This window comes from Polypterus senegalus, chromosome 17 (genome assembly GCF_016835505.1).
Source record: "Polypterus senegalus isolate Bchr_013 chromosome 17, ASM1683550v1, whole genome shotgun sequence".
Taxonomy (NCBI): Eukaryota; Metazoa; Chordata; class Cladistia; order Polypteriformes; family Polypteridae; genus Polypterus; species Polypterus senegalus.
In genome coordinates this window covers 35,131,337-35,147,523 of record NC_053170.1, presented here as the reverse complement: position 1 = coordinate 35,147,523, position 16,187 = coordinate 35,131,337, and the positions used below count along the sequence as shown (strand labels likewise).

Below are 16,187 nucleotides of genomic sequence, written 5' to 3'. Positions count from 1 at the left end.
ATTCAAATGAGCAGTTCTGAGAATGTTATATTATTACTCTTACTAAACTTTTGTATTCAAATAACAAAAAGATAGCCAACAGAGAATGCTGAAAATATTTGCATCCATTTTTTAACCCACCGGAGCACAGTCTTGGGGAAGGTTGCATCCATCAAAACCCAGCAGTTTGAGGTCACAAACAGGGGAACTGATCTTGTTTATATATATATATATATATATATATATATATATATATATATATATATATATATATATATATAAATATAAATATAAATATAATATTCATCCATCCATGGCCCTCCAACCTGCAGGGAAAACCTGGTGGCAGGATTAGTACTCCAGCCACTGTAAAAAAAGTGTGGCGCTAATAAAGGTGTCACCCATTGCGTGGCTGCACTCGGGTCCCAATTCGGGTGGTTCGTCATGTGGAGGGTGCATCAACGCACTACATCAACGCCTGCTCCCAACCACCTCCTCCTCCATGAAACATATAAAAATAAATGTCGAGCTGCGACATTTGACTCGTTAAAATATTCCAAAATATCAATCATAGAATTCACATGGTAAGGATGGTGCTCACCGGTTCACGTATATTTACTTGCAACGAGTGTAAATTTGTTTTAAAATGTCACAGTTGTCTAGTTATTGCATTGAACTGAATGTACCTCGTTTTTTTCGATCTCTGTATTGATTTACGCTTGACCTGCTCCGTCATTCCTTGGTATTCCATACCGTTCATTTGGTGGTACTGATAAATTACCATGTCTGCGCACTTTCTTTGATGGAACAGGTTTAATAAATACGTATGCCGTGCCTTAATAATACACAGCAAAATGTGACTGATATGAAGAACAGAACATGTTAAAACCCGCTTTCTTCCGTACTTACTGCACGCTCTACAGCATAGCACAGCACGCAGCCACACAGACGCACAGCGAATGGTCCGCATGCCTCTTCTGGTGACCCGCAATGCAGGCAGGCGGCGCTGCCTGGCAGAAGACGGAAGGCGCTCGAAGATGTGAATTTAATGCGCGCGCAGAGAGGAGAGCCGCGAAGAACTAGGAGGCAGTAACCCGACGTTAAGCCGCTTGAAGCTTCGCCTTTTGAAATCATCTCCAATATATCCTCCCTACCAGCAGATGTCACTCCCCCTGAGTAAAAAAATGACAGAAACGGCAAGAAGGCTCCCCCTCCTGTACGTATCCTGCCTCGAAGGGTGTGTTTGAAGGTTGCGTTTAATAATGCAGAGACTGATTTTCCGGTGAGACAGCGAGTGAGAGGCTACCTAGAAAGGTGGCAGAGAAAGGGAAGAGGAGCTGCCCACTTCTCCGTCCTGCCCAAGAAAAAGGAGGGGGGATAGTTCGCTGTGAGCCGAAGCAATGGAATAAAAGCCAATTTTAATCATTTGCACTGTGTAAGGTCAGAGCGCGGGTTTAGCATAGGCTTTTTTGGGTATAGTCTGCAGCTGCACAGTGTTCGCAGAGTCCACAAACTTTTTATCAGTCGCTTTTAATTTTTTTCCAGTTCGTTTCACTGCTGCTTTAACTCCTCCCGATAGCTCAGTTTAAGCTCACCCCCTGTCGCTGATGTTTTAGACCCTTTTGCGGTTGACGATGAGGAAGCCGAAGGGCGTCTTCTGCTTCGTACTGCAGGTCGCCTTCGTTTTTTCGCTTTACCGGTAGAGACGGGCTGCCGCAATCGTACATCTTCAGACCACGGTTCATTTTTCTTGTTTTTTGTTTTTTTATTTTTTCCGATTACACACACACGAGTGAGACATTTCATCCTGACATTTTCTGTCTGTCATTCACTTCATCTTTTAAAAACATGTGGCTTGGTAATCTCCCCCGTCCCTCCTCACGAAGGGGCACCTACCTTTTCCTGCTGGTATTCCTGTTGGGTACGGTTTTACCCCTTGGCGTTGCCAGCTCCCCAGACAGTCATGGAACGGATGCGCCTCACGATACAAAGCACGAAGCTTCCAACGGACACGGGCATCACGGCAATGAGTCTCACACAAAAGTCAAGAAAGCCTTCCCTGTGCTCAACTTTGAATATGAAAGTGTCAGGCTGCCCTTCGAGATCGCTCTATGGATCCTGCTGGCATCACTCATGAAGCTAGGTAAGGCGACGTCATTTAGTGTTTTGTTTTGTGACCAGAGTTTTAATAAATTTACGAATTGAAAGTTTTCCAGATTGTTGTCAGTGTTTTTGCTGCACTGGTTTGAACATGTTACTCCCTTGATTTTTGCAGTTTTTCAGTCTTTTACGTTCTTGCAAATTAATTGTGAATGTACAGTTATTTATTCTGAAATCAAGCCTTACTCTTTTCCATTTTGAGAATCAATTAACATTAAACTGGCGTAATTCCTTAAATAGCGAGGTTGGGGAATTGCATTTAATTGGCATTGACTCCTGCCTATTTTTTTTTTTTTTATCAGGTTTTTCTTGTACAAGTTCAAAAACGAATAAATGGGGCTGTTATCTTGAACATGTACTTTATATGTTACTGAACAGACATTGAATCCATATTGTCTGTGTCTGCATCTTCAGCCCAGGCAGCAGTTTGTCTTTGTACATGTTTGTACTGGAACCTGGCAGTTTGCTATTATACAGAATGAAAATAAGTAGTTGCAGTGGCATTGTCATGTAACTGAAATTGGAGAAAATTAAACATTTCAGGAAAAAGGGAAAAACAGTGTAATAAGTTTAAGTAAGAATGATCCATACAGCTGAACATAACTTGTTAATTTCTTATCACATAATCAGTCCAGGATAAAGCTAAGTTGAGATTTAAATGTTTTAAGGAGTGCATTTCATTACTGCTTGATATGGTGTTTCATGCAACTTCAGATCCCCATGAGAAGAAATATTTTTAAAAATTAGTTACAAATGTACTTTGTTGCTAATGTGGCCTTGTTACTGAACTCATTTTAAGGAACTGGTTTAGATCCACTATATCTATTAATGTCCCTATTTTAAATACTTCTCACATCTCTGGTTAGTTCAGAAATTTTACTCATCTCTCTTGAACAATGCCAAGATTTAGTACACTCCTAGGCTATTATGTACAAGACCTCTTACAATATTTACATAAGTGAGATGCAAATGTGTTATTTATCTGAAATTTGATGGCTTTTAATCCACACAAGCTAAATAAGCTATATAAAACATTAACCTCTGAGCTGTTTCAATGACGTCTGTACAGTGTGCACTATAACTGTAAAACATTCTTCATTTGTATATACTGTAAGCGACCGTCCTTTGAGTAAATGGGCCTAGAACATGGATGGATGTAATGTAGTGTAGCTTTTCTGAGTTTAAATCACCCACTGTGTAGTCATGTTTTTATTTTTGTTTTCCATCTGTAAGTGAAATTTGATAATTCTTAAAACATAAATTGTGCATTGTAAAAAAGAAGCATTCAAAAGGCAGTACATATAGAGTTTTTTTTGAAAGTATAACATTTTACAAATGTTCTTTTAAAAATCCACAAGTAATATAAGTACCAAGAGGTTGGATTACGTACCTTAGTTAGCACAATTGTTGTGTACTTCACAAATATGATCAAGGCATTGGTGTTCAAATTAAAGTAGCCCTGTGCCTTTTTGCTTTGTCCTGTGACATTTATACTGTTAATTAAATAGTCTGTGTTTTTTGATTTTTCCAATCCATATGTTATGTCTTGTATTACTGTTAAAGGTCTCCTGCAATGCTGTTAAATGTCTCATAAAATTGTGAATGGTTCAATGGTTCTCTTTCAGGCTGTGAATTTACACAAATATGGCTCAACATGTTCTTGTATGGTAGTTGTGGAGCTTGTAAAACTGGTTACTGAAAGATACTTTTGGTTGTACAGCCACAATTAAGAGAACAGAAACTCACCCCTGCATTGTAAGAGCATGATTCTTGTTGCTCGGACTAGATATAATTTGTGTAATTTATCCCACAATGAGAGAGTTTATTTTTTCAAGGAGCAAGCAAAGCCCATACTGCATATTATGACCTTTAAATAGTCTACAAGTATTTTTTTCTAAAGATATACCTAGATTGTTGTTGGACAGTAGTATTTGTAAGCCTAATTTTACAGTGGCACAATGCCCATCATAAATTAAAAATCCACAAATTCAATGCTAACTTGTTCAATTTGTAGATTGCTAACACAACAGATACAGGACATTTAATGGGTTCTTATTTTGCCATATATGTTGGGTTCAGCTGCTGTTCAAGATGTTTGGACATAAAAATTCAAAGGCTTTTCCAGAATTTTAATATTAATAGAAATTTTACATAATGTTTTAGAAATATGTTTTCTGAAACATTTAACTGGATTTAATAGGTGAATGTTACATAATCCACGGTATCTGTTTTTAATTGTTTGCATTGGTATATAAATTGCAGATACTTCTTAGGCCATATTTGACACCGTCTATAAAAGATTTATTAGGGAGACTCCATCTTCTGCTGGATACCTTCAGGCAGATGCTGGTTGTACAGATTCTTGGTAGAATTTTCATTTTCATTTTCTAATTACAGTTTGTACTGCAGTCATTATAATTCTAATTCAATGTTTAGTTCTTTCAAGTAATATTTTTTTCTAAAGATGATGTTTTGCAAATGTAATATTAAGGGAAAGGCTGTAAATGTCCTAACCAAACCAACACTTGCTAATATTAGGAAAATCATAATTTTCTATGTTGTTGTTATTATTATTGTTAATTATGTTACCCATATAATTCCCATGGCTCATATTTTGTACCTCACAACATACAGTGATTAGTTTTGTCTACTGGAAAGAGCCAGGATTAAGTGCTCATCAAAGACACTCTTGAGGGAGCTATCATTTTCCAGTGCAGTTAAGTAATACATTTGATTAGAACTAACCTATGAAAAGTACACATTATTAGTTATTTGTGCATGATCTTTAACTTAGCATAAAATCTCTCATGCTTTGCATTGTATTAGGTAACATTTCTGCAGTTTTGTAGCTGTTAGCAGTTTGAGTTGCTTTGTATTTTTACTATTTTTTTTTTCATCTAATATTTACAGTACTTAAATGATGATTTTTTCTTGTGACCAGTGCATTGTTTTACTTGCTTATAAATGAAACATTGTAGCAAGTCTAACTAGGGACTGTAGAATTTTAAAATAATGTAATGAATACACATTCAAGTCATGTTATGGTTATTATCATGTGTCCATAGTACAATGAAATTCTTACTTGTAAATCTCCTCAGAGCAGTTCACAAGAATACAATCATTTAAAAAAAGTTAAATAGTAATTTGATAAATATACATAGCATGGAAAAAGAGATATTTATATACAGTGTATTTATATATACACAGTATGAGTGGAATGAACGTAGGATGCCCGTATGAAGAGTTGTGTGGTCATTCTGGTCACCTCCTTTCATTTCAGTGGAAAATAAAGAACAAAATAGGCACTCGAGGCTGTTAAATGGAGCATAAATAGCCTTTTCTGGCATTATCAAAAGCAAGTCTTATGAGCAGGTAGAAATCTTGGAGCTCTGTCCTCAAGGTTGTTCTTGTCCATATGAGACACAGACTTTCCAGGGCATTTGATTTTTATACCTCTGAGGCCGGAAAGGGAGGGGTTAGTTGCTCTCAAGGGTGGTCATGTTGCTGCTGTGGAAGAGAAAAAAATGACACTGTTAGTGGGAGCACTGCATCTTGCTTCCGCAGGATACTGCATACCTTGGATGAGCCTTGAAGGTGTCCCTCAGACACGCATACGTGATAAAATGTATATGCATAAATACTGTTTAGAAACTATTCCCGAATCTGCTGCTGTGAGTACCAATCATCCTGAACTGTTTACTATAGGGAAGACTAAGAAAAGTGGCTGTGCAGGATGATGGCTAGGATCTTTAATAATACTGTTTGTCTTTGTAATTCAGAGTGTGCTGCATCTGTCCTGAACACAAGGCAGCTTTGTGCCAGTATCCTCTGCAGTGCATTATGATCTTGAGCCAGAGAGGATGGACTCAACAGTTTACCTGTAGACAATACTGAGAACAGAAGGAGAAATGCGGAAGCATTTGAGCATCTGAGGAAGCAGCCCATTTAATTTGATAAAGATGGATGAACTCTATCCTAATAGTTTTGAGTTTAGGATATGAGTAATCCCTCAAAACTGTGCTAGTCCATTGCAGGACACAAACCGACACTTTCTTATTTAAGGACATTTTACAGGGGTCTGTCAACCTATTATAATCTTGTTATGATGTAGGAAAAAATCCTCACAAATGAGAGGAATGTGCAAAATACATGCAGACTGTACACTTTTTTATGACAATAAATTTGTAAATAGTACAATTAATTTCTTGCTTGTTTGTCTTCTGTGTAAGAATTACAGTATTACAGTACAAACAACAGGCAGTGTATGCATGAAGTGCTAATGCAGTTGTCGTTATGAGTAGCGACTGTGCAGTCTTACAAGCTTTTGCTAAAAACTGCCCTTTAATAATGTGAGCACTATTGGTCCTGAAACATTTGCCAGAATAGATGGAGGAAGAAAAGTGACTATGTTGGATGGCTGACTTCTTCAGTAATATATGTAACCCTTTCTAAGAGAGCATGTGTTATGTATGTTCAGAAAATGATGGGAGCAATAATATTCTATGTCAATTTCACAACCATATGTGGTGCTTTGTGATCCTGAGGTGAGAAGTTATTGAACCAGTATACTATGCAGGAAGCGAGGATAGACTTCACTGTTTGGGTTTAAAAGCTGGTGAACAAAGGGGAGAATAATTTAGGCTCTCTACAGATGTCCAATTAAGTACAGGTGTTTCTGAGCCGCCTTGATTATATTTCGAGATGTGTAATGCCCATTTTGTGTTGTAAAGTCTTGTTTCATTAATCTTTCCCAGGGCTTATTCAGCACTGTCTTACTCAAGTTCGGAACTGTTTGCTTGTCTTTAAAGCACCTTTAGTCCTAATTTTCATTTTCAGTTTATAAAAGTCAGCTCTTCTCTATTGCACTCTGAAATGGAGATTCTGCTATGATGCTGGTGACAACTAATTTATTTCCACATTTGTTACTTTATATTTTACTGTGCTGTAGATTTATTGCTGTTCTACAAAGTTGATGCTTTATATGCTTTATGGAATGTCATATAATAATATGTATTATGAAAGATGATAAAATAAATATTGGTTGTTGATATGCTGTGTCAACGTTTCAATTGTAAGGGCTAGCTCCTTTCTGGTACATTAAAAAATTACATTTTTGTTCCTTATCAATGATAGTTCATATTTTTTCTTGTATGTGTAATATGTTTTATATATTAGCATTGTCACAGAGGATGTAGTTTGGCTGGCATCCTAGATGGGATGGATAGTTACTTGTCCACCCAAAGCCATGTGCTCTTTCAGTGAGATAGATAGCAGCATCCCTCAGGTGTATCTCCCATATGCACACCCGCAGGGCTGCATGGGTTCCAATTGGTGGACCTGCTGGGTTTCTTGAGAGCTGCAGAAAGGAGCATTCATTTGTTTAGGGGGTTTCTGCCTGGCCCAGAATTTTTTTGTGGGTGTACTGTGGTGGCACAGGAAGTTTTCTTGTGTCTGGTATAATGTATACTGCTCAACCTCACCAAAGAGAGTTGGAGTTGGATGTGAAAGATGAGAAGAATTCATTTGGGAGGAGTGGAGTAGGGAAAAAAATGAGAAAGGTAAAGAATTGTATTTTTTTTTTGTAAATTCTGGAAGAAGGAGGCTGCTTGTAGGTATTTCCTTAAAATAAAGCATTGATTTGAACCTGGGATTATGTGTAATTGTGTCGGTCTGTGGTTTGGGGCTTTGCTACATATTCTACAGGCCACAGCATCTTTGTATGTTCTCTTGCATCTCTATTCCATGCTATGTACAGTATGCAGAGTTGACCTAGTGGAGTCAGCACATTCTCCCTAGTCTGTGTTTTCTTCCTGGTACTCAAGTTTTTTCCACATCTGCAAAGACATACATTTCATTATTTGGTGATTCTAAATGGACCCCAGTGTGATTATGTGTGTGTGTGTGTATGTGTGTGTGTGTTCATGTGTTGAATGGTCCCTGTAAAAGCGCTCTAAAGCTTGTTTCTGTCTTATACCTTATTCTGTTGTAATGGACTCTGGTACCTGTGCCCCTGATTGTGAATTAAGTGGGTTTGTGAATGTCATGTACACTGTACTAATGCATTTTTTTGGATTCTTTTTGAATATTATTTATAAACAGATGAAACATGATTGTTTATTTTCCAAGTGAATTCTGTGCTCCTTATTGCAGAATATTAAATACTAGCCAACCCGCGGCGTACCATACACCGCATAATCAGGCCGGTTTTTTAATGATTTTTAAGCACAGGGAGAAAATTAACATTTGAAAAATTGGTAATGTAATAAATCGGCAAGAAAAGCAACATTGTAACAATGCACGGAACGAACCAACACACAATCGTCTGAAGTGACTGAAAACTGGCGCACCGTCCTTGCGCCTTCTCCTGCCAGACGGAGGGATAGGGGTGCACGGCTCGGAGTGTGGAACGGGAGGAAAGGAGAATGACGTCCATTCAGCTCTGTCCGTCATGCTAGTCTGCTGATTTCTCGTTCAGTATGCACTGCCCGCTCATGTGCCCACCTCCAACTCGTCAAGTCGCCGTCTTTACATAGTCCAGATGTACCTGTGAGTGACGTAGACTTTTCATTGCTCTGTGCGGATCTGGCTGCTTTTCTATATATAATCCACCAAGACACCCGACCACGGTATTAGCAAGGTGGGAGGGGGGTGTGTACAAAGGGTTGGGACGCAACCAGTAGGAGCGTAGGAGTCGCACTTAGTGGGACTTAGTTTGCAGCCCGAATGGGGTTCAACGGCTTACCCACGCCGGTCGACACGCTCAATGTCATGCATAACTATTTATTGAATGCTAAACACTTCTGGAAAGACACGGTTGTCTAAAACGGGTTGGTGTGAGAATACAACAGTAAGTGAATGAAAAGATGGAACTCTGGAGAGAGCAAAATACAACACAATAGTGAACCCGCGGCATAAAAAACGCTGCATAACTAATGATGGTTGAACACTTCTGGAAAGATACAGTTGTCTAAAAAGGGAGGGTTTGAGGATACAACAGAATGAGAATGTAAAGATGGAACTTTTCATTGCTCTGTGCGATTTTGGCTGCCTTTCTATATATAATCCACCAAGACACCAGATCACGGTAGTAGCGAGGTGGGAGGGGGGTTTGAACAAAGTGCAGGAGCATCTAAGAAGACGCATGTTTGTCGCTGAAGCGAATTGCTGCATGTAGCGTGTAAAACAGTTTGCTATGGTGCATGCAGGCGTGCGTCGTAACCGAATCCTCTTTTTTTTAAAGACTGCCTACTTCATTGTGTTTTAACCTCAGTTGTAAAGGAATGTTTTAAGGACCCCATAGGATACCCCTCGGTTTTGGCTGCTTTTCTATATATAATCCACCAAGATACCCGACCACGGTAGGAGGGGGGTGTGCACAAAGGGTAGGGACGTAATGAGTGGGAGCGTATGAGTCACATTTAGTGGGAATTCCACGGCTTGCAGCCCGAATGGGGTTCAACGGCTTACCCATGCCTGTTCTGCTGGGTAGACACACGGTCAATGTCATGCATAATTATTTATTGAATGCTAAACACTTCTGGAAAGACACGGATGTCTAAAACGGGTTGGTGTGAGAATACAACAGTAAGTGAATGAAAAGATGGAACTCTGGAGAGAGCAAAATACAACACAATAGTGAACCTGTGGCATAACAAACGCTGCGTGGCTCAGACGTGCATGTGGACTCTTACCGCAGATGAAAGGGACTAACTGGGTGGTCAGTGAGTTTTTGTGTCCGGGCAAATGGGCAGGCAGTGTGAATGCCTAGAGAGTGAGGGTAGACGCCGGCCAGTGAAAAAGGAGCGTTGGTGGGCAGGAAAACGTGTTCCTGCAGGAGCATCTAAGAAGACGCATGTTTGTCGCGGAAGAGAATAGCTGTATGTAGCGTGTAAAACAGTTTGCCATGGTGCACGCGGTCATGCATCATAAACGAAAAGTTGGTTTTTAAAGACTGCTTACTTCATTGTGCTTCAACCTCAGTTGTAAAGGATTGTTTTAAGGATCCCATGGGATACCCCTCGCAAACCGTTTCACACTGCATATGGCGATTCACCTCCGCGAGAAACATGCCCCTATGAACAGTCAATGCACATGACATTAACCTGACCTGCACTGCATGTGGCCTCTACGGGAGACGAATATAAATGACGCCATTTTTTCTGTCGTTGCATCCGACACCCTATATCAAGGTGTGCAGAATTATTAGGCAGCTAGTTTTCCTCAGGCAAAATGGGCCAAAAAAGAGATTTAACTGACTCTGAAAGGTCAAAAATTGTAAAAAGTCTTTCAGAGGGATGCAGCACTTTTGGAATTGCTAAGATATTGGTGTGTGATCACAGAACCATCAAACATTTTGTTGCAAATAGTCAACAGGGTCGTAAGAAACGTGTTGAGAACAAAAGACGCAAATTAGCTGCCAAAGATTTGAGAAGAATCAAACGTGAAGCTACCAGGAACCCATTATCCTCCAGTACTTTCATATTCCAGAGCTGCAACCTACCTGGAGTGCCCAGAAGTACAAGGTGTTCAGTGCTCAAAGACATGGCCAAGGTAAGGAGGGCTGAAACCCAACCACCACTGAACAAGAAACATAAGTTGAAACGTCAAAACTGGGCCAAGAAATATCTGAAGACAGATTTTTTTCAAAGGTTTTATGGACCGATGAGATGAGAGTGACTCTTGATGGACCAGATGGATGGACCAGTGGATCAGTAATGGGCACAGAGCTCCACTCCAACGTGGAGGTGGGGTACTGGTATGAGCTGGTATTTTTAAAGATGAGCTAGTTGGACCTTTTTGCATTGAAGATGAACTCAAAATCAACTCCCAAACCTACTGCCAGTTTTTCGAAGACACTTTCTTCAAACAGTGATACAGGAAAAAGACCATGATTTTTATGCAGGCCAATGCTCCATCACTTGCATCGAAGTTCTCCACTGCGTGGCCAGCCAGTGAAGGCCTTAAAGTTGAAGGAATAATGACATGGCCCCCCTTTCTCATCTGACCTAAACCCTATCGAGAACTTGTGGGCACTTCTTAAACGCTAGATTTACGGGGGAGAAAAACAATACACCTCTCTGAAGAGTGTCTGGGAGGCTGTAGTCACTGCTCCACAAAAAGCTGATCGTCAACAGATCAAGAAACTGACAGACTCCATGAATGGAAAGGCTTATGACTGTTATTGGAAAGAAGGGTGGCTATATTGGTCATTGATTGATTGATTTATTTTTTTTGAAATGTCAGAGATGTTTATTTGTAAATTTTGAGGTGTTTGTTTATTATTCTCACTATAACAGATGAAAATAAACAAGTGAGATGGGAAAAATTTTCATTTTTCCTTTAGTTGCATAATAAATCTGCACACTAATAGTTGCCTAATAATTGTGCGCACATATGTATTCCCCTGATGATGTTCACACTCACATTTCCGTTGTGAAACATTCAGGTTTCAGGTTTATTAACATTTTGGATTGACTGATAGCACTATGTTTGTTCCATATTAAAATTAATCCTCAAAAATTCAACTTGCCTAATAATTGTGCACACAGTGTAGATAGCAAGGCATTTCCTCTCAGTGGTGTTTTGACATTGTAGATATTAATTATATTCAAAAGCTCATGTTCCCATTCACAACTATTTGTAAATTTATTCAAGTTGATATTTTGATAATTAAGACCCCGCTTAGATTAACATCCCCATCTAAATTTGCTTTTGTGATGTTATGAATTTCGGTATTGACATTGTGGGGTTTGTAACACATTCCATGTATGATACGTCAATTCTTGCAGCTTTCTGTAAAAACTCAGATATCCTGGTTTGTCTTGTATTTGATGCAGGGATGTGTTTAAATGTACTTTTTTGTTTTGCCTCCCTTTTTAGGGGTGTGTTTTGCATTTAATGTGAAAAGCACTTATCGGTAATTGCCCTCTCTGACTCTCTGTTCACTTGAAACTATTCAGTTATTAGTGGACTAAATTTGTTGAAATTTGGCCCACATTTTCTTCAAGAAACTTTGTCAGGAAATTTTAATTTTGTTCATTAGAAGAACAGAAAAAATTCCAAATCTCATATTGAAAACTATTGGAAAATTGATAAACTTGGTTTATCAATGGTTCAATGTAGTGAAGCAAAATGCTGACATAAAAATGTATTCATTGTGCTTTTCTTTTCAAGCGTCACATATTCCCCATTGTAATAATGCAACATGTTTTAAAGGTCTCGCATACCATCTTCTGTACCGTCTTTTTTTTTTTTTCCCCCACACCTTCACAACAGCATGTACAGAAGTGTATTTAGGACACAATGAAGAGGTCTATTTTATGATTAAAGTGGAAATTTGACTTTAATCTCGAAATTTCCACTTGAATCTCATAGTTTATTTTGTCATTAAAGTAGACTGTCATAAATATCCTCTTAAAACCGACCCAATTGTTAATCGCTACATGTTTCTGGGGCAACAATTGCCATACAGAGCACATTAAATTTATGATATTCCAGCTCTCTGCAAATTTAGAAACCTTAGATTTATAGTTAATATCACTTTTGTCACGTTGCGTGAAGCATAAGCCCAGTCTAACATTAGGACCTAAGTCGATTTCAATTTTTACATTATTTAAATTTCAGTCTGCTGTCTTTGAATGTTATTGTGATATCACAAGCCAATCTGAGCTACATTTGTAACTACATGTTATTGTAAAGTTCAGTTAAAAAGCATGTATCTAATGTAGTCCACTAACAAATGTAATTGCATTCTTTTTTTAATATGACTCGTTACAACAATATTTTAACAAAGAAAAATGTGATAACTAATGAAGTAACAAAAAAAATTAAAATGCTCCAACTTTCAAATCAGTTAACTAAGTCCCCAAATGCACCAGTATGTTACGCCATGTATACATTTTTGAACTTATTTAAAAAATATTTATAGATATCTAAGACTCCACTAAGTTTCTATTACTGCTATAGTGTTGTATTTATGTGTAGGTAGATGCATCTCCAATTTTTGTTTTATTTTTGCTACTTCTAGCATTAATGCAAGTATATGCTAGTTTTTGTAATTAAATAGTCGCACATAATATGCAGGACCCATATTCTTTTTCTGTTTTTTTTTTCTGGTTCATGTCTTCTCCTAAAAGTGGTAGACTGTTGATTTAATTTTTGAATAGTTTACTTCCATAGCGGTCTAAATTTTTTTTTTTTGTGGTAGTGTAAATGCATACCCACTTGCTAAAGACAATGCATTTTCAGTACACAACAAAAACAGTACTGTAGATACCATTACACTTACGTACCCTTACATATGTTTGAACTCTTGATCCTTGTCTAATTATATATATCTATCTCTATCTCTATCTCTATCTCTATCTCTATCTCTATCTCTATCTCTATCTCTATCTCTATCTCTATCTCTATCTCTATCTCTATCTCTATCTATCTCTATCTATCTCTATCTATATCTCTATCTCTATCTCTATCTCTATATATATATATATATATATATATATATATATATCTCCAGCTCTCTCTGGATCAGTTCGCAGGTGTAGTGCCCTCTAAGGGTTGGGAGCGAGATCCTGCCCCAAGTGGAGGAGTTCAAGTATCTCGGGGTCTTGTTCATGAGTGAGGGAAGAATGGAGCGTGAGATCGACGGGCGGATCAGTGTGGCGTGCTGGCTCTGCATCGGTCTGTCATGGTGAAAAAGGAGCTGAGCCGTAAGGCAAAGCTCTCAATTTACCAGTCGATCTACGTTCCTACCCTCACCTATGGTCATGAGCTATGGGTAGTGACCGAAAGAACGAGATCGCGAATACAAGTGGCTGAAATGAGTTTCCTCCGCAGGGTGTCTGGGCTTTCCCTTAAAGATAGGGTGAGAAGCTCAGTCATCTGGGATGGGCTCAGAGTAGAGCCGCTGCTCCTCCGCATCAAGAGGAGTCAGATGAGGTGGCTCGGGCATCTGATCAGGATGCCTTCTGGACGCCTCCCTGGTGAGGTGTTCCGGGCACGTCCAACCAGGAGGAGGCCCCAGGGAACACCCAGGACACACTATGTCTCCTGGCTGGCCTGGGAATGCCTTGGGATTCTCCCGGAAGAGCTGGAAGAAGTGGCCGGGGAGAGGGAAGTCTGGGACTCTCTGCTTAAGCTGCTGCCCCCGCGACCCGACCTCGGTTAAGCGGAAGAGGATGGATTAATGGAGATATATATAGTAATCCCTCGCTATATCGCGCTTCGACTTTCGCGGCTTCACTCTATCACGGATTTTAAATGTAAGCATATCTTAATATATATCACGGATTTTTCGTTGGTTCGCGGATTTCTGCGGACACTGTGTCTTTTAATTTATGGTACATGCTTCCTCAGTTTGTTTGCCCAGTTGATTTCATGCAAGGGACGCTATTGGCAGATGGCTTAGAAGCTACCCAATCAGAGCATGTATTACATATTAACTAAAACTCCTCAATTCTATAAGATATGCTTGATTATTTGCTTGTCTCTGCATCTCTCTCACCCTCTCTGACATTCTCTGTGCCTGACGGAGGGGGTGTGAGCAGTGGTGCTGTTTGCACAGAGGCTGTTTGCTTAAAAGATACTGACGCTCCTCTAAAAAATGCCGCTTTATTGCGGTGCTTCGGCAAACTTAAAAGGACACGTATTGATTTTTTGATTGTTTGCTTTTCTTTGCGAGGCTCGTGCTCTCTCTTAAATTTTCTTCTCCTGATGCAGACACTCCTTTGAATAAAAGATATATTTGCATTCTTTTAATTGTGAGAAAGAACTGTCATCTCTGTCTTGTCATGGAGCACAGTTTAAACTTGACTAAAGGGTGTTATGTCATGTCTAGAGGGCTCTAATAATGTTAACAGTGTGGGAGAGTTTATAAGGGCTTAAAATATATAGAAATAACCATACAAACATATGGTTTCTACTTCGCGGATTTTCATCTATCGCGGGGGGTTCTGGAACCCCCGCGATCGAGGAGTGATTACTGTGTGTGTGTGTGTGTGTGTGTGTATATATATATATATATATATATATATATATATATATATATATATATATATACATACTAATAAAAGGCTAAGCCCTCACTGAATCATCACTAATTCTCCAACTTCCCGTGTAGGTGGAAGGCTGAAATTTGGCAGGCTCATTCCTTACAGCTTACTTACAAAAGTTGGGCAGCTTTCATTTCGAAATTCTACGCGTAATGGTCATAACTGGAAGGTATTTTTCTCCATTTACTGTAATGGAGTTGAGCTCGAAAGCCGTGGGGGGCGGAGTTTCGTGTGACATCACGCCTCCCACGTAATCACGTGAACTGACTGTCAACGCAGTGCGTAGAAAACCAGGAAGACCTTCAAAAAGCGCTGAAGAAAACATGCATTATATAATTGAGAAGGCAGCGAAACAATAAGAAGCGAGCGACTGACATATACTACCATATTCATGAGTGCTGATACTTCGGAAAGAAAGCAAGGTGTAAACCTAAACTTTAAATTAAGTTCATAGACAGGCTGCTGCTGGTGTTTCTCATGCCCACGGGTAATGCAGGATACAAGTTTAATGAGAGGACGCAGGATATAAACGAGAGTTTTGATCACTTTGTAGCTAAGTTAAAATTGCAGGTGAAGGGGTGTGCTTATGCAAATTCCGAGAGACTGTGTTTGTGGGGGATTGACACTTAAGGCGGGTGGGGAGTCACGTAATCATCTCCCCTCCCATTTACCTAATTTCGGTCTGAGCTGAGCTCCGTGGCTAACGCCGTCTTTCGAAGCAACTTGGTCACACTGCCACCAAATACTCCCAGAAAAATCCACAAGTTAATACACACAATGTCTCTAGAGTTTCTCCACACTGAATCCTCCGGGCACTACTTACAAAAGGTTACATTGACAATCGTGTTACGTTATTTTTAAAATCTGAGAAGCTTCGATGCATGTGCTCCATAACGCGTTAAAAATAATGCATTTAATCACACTTTGCATTACAAGCAAAGGGGAACTTCTGCCAATGCATGATTTCCTGGTACACCGATTACATTGATCAGTGCA

General features: G+C 39.3%; 1 protein-coding gene across 1 annotated transcript in view; it reads left to right on the top strand.

Moving 5' to 3' along the window:
- Positions 1–1,024: 1,024 nt before the first annotated feature.
- The window catches only part of slc9a1a (solute carrier family 9 member A1a), an 88,374-nt gene continuing 73,211 nt past the window's right edge, over positions 1,025–16,187 (top strand). Inside the window, exon 1 of the mRNA XM_039739352.1 lies at positions 1,025–2,122. Within this exon, the coding sequence (XP_039595286.1) occupies positions 1,828–2,122 (295 nt within the window). The 5' untranslated portion in view covers positions 1,025–1,827. The remainder of the gene's footprint in view (positions 2,123–16,187) is intronic.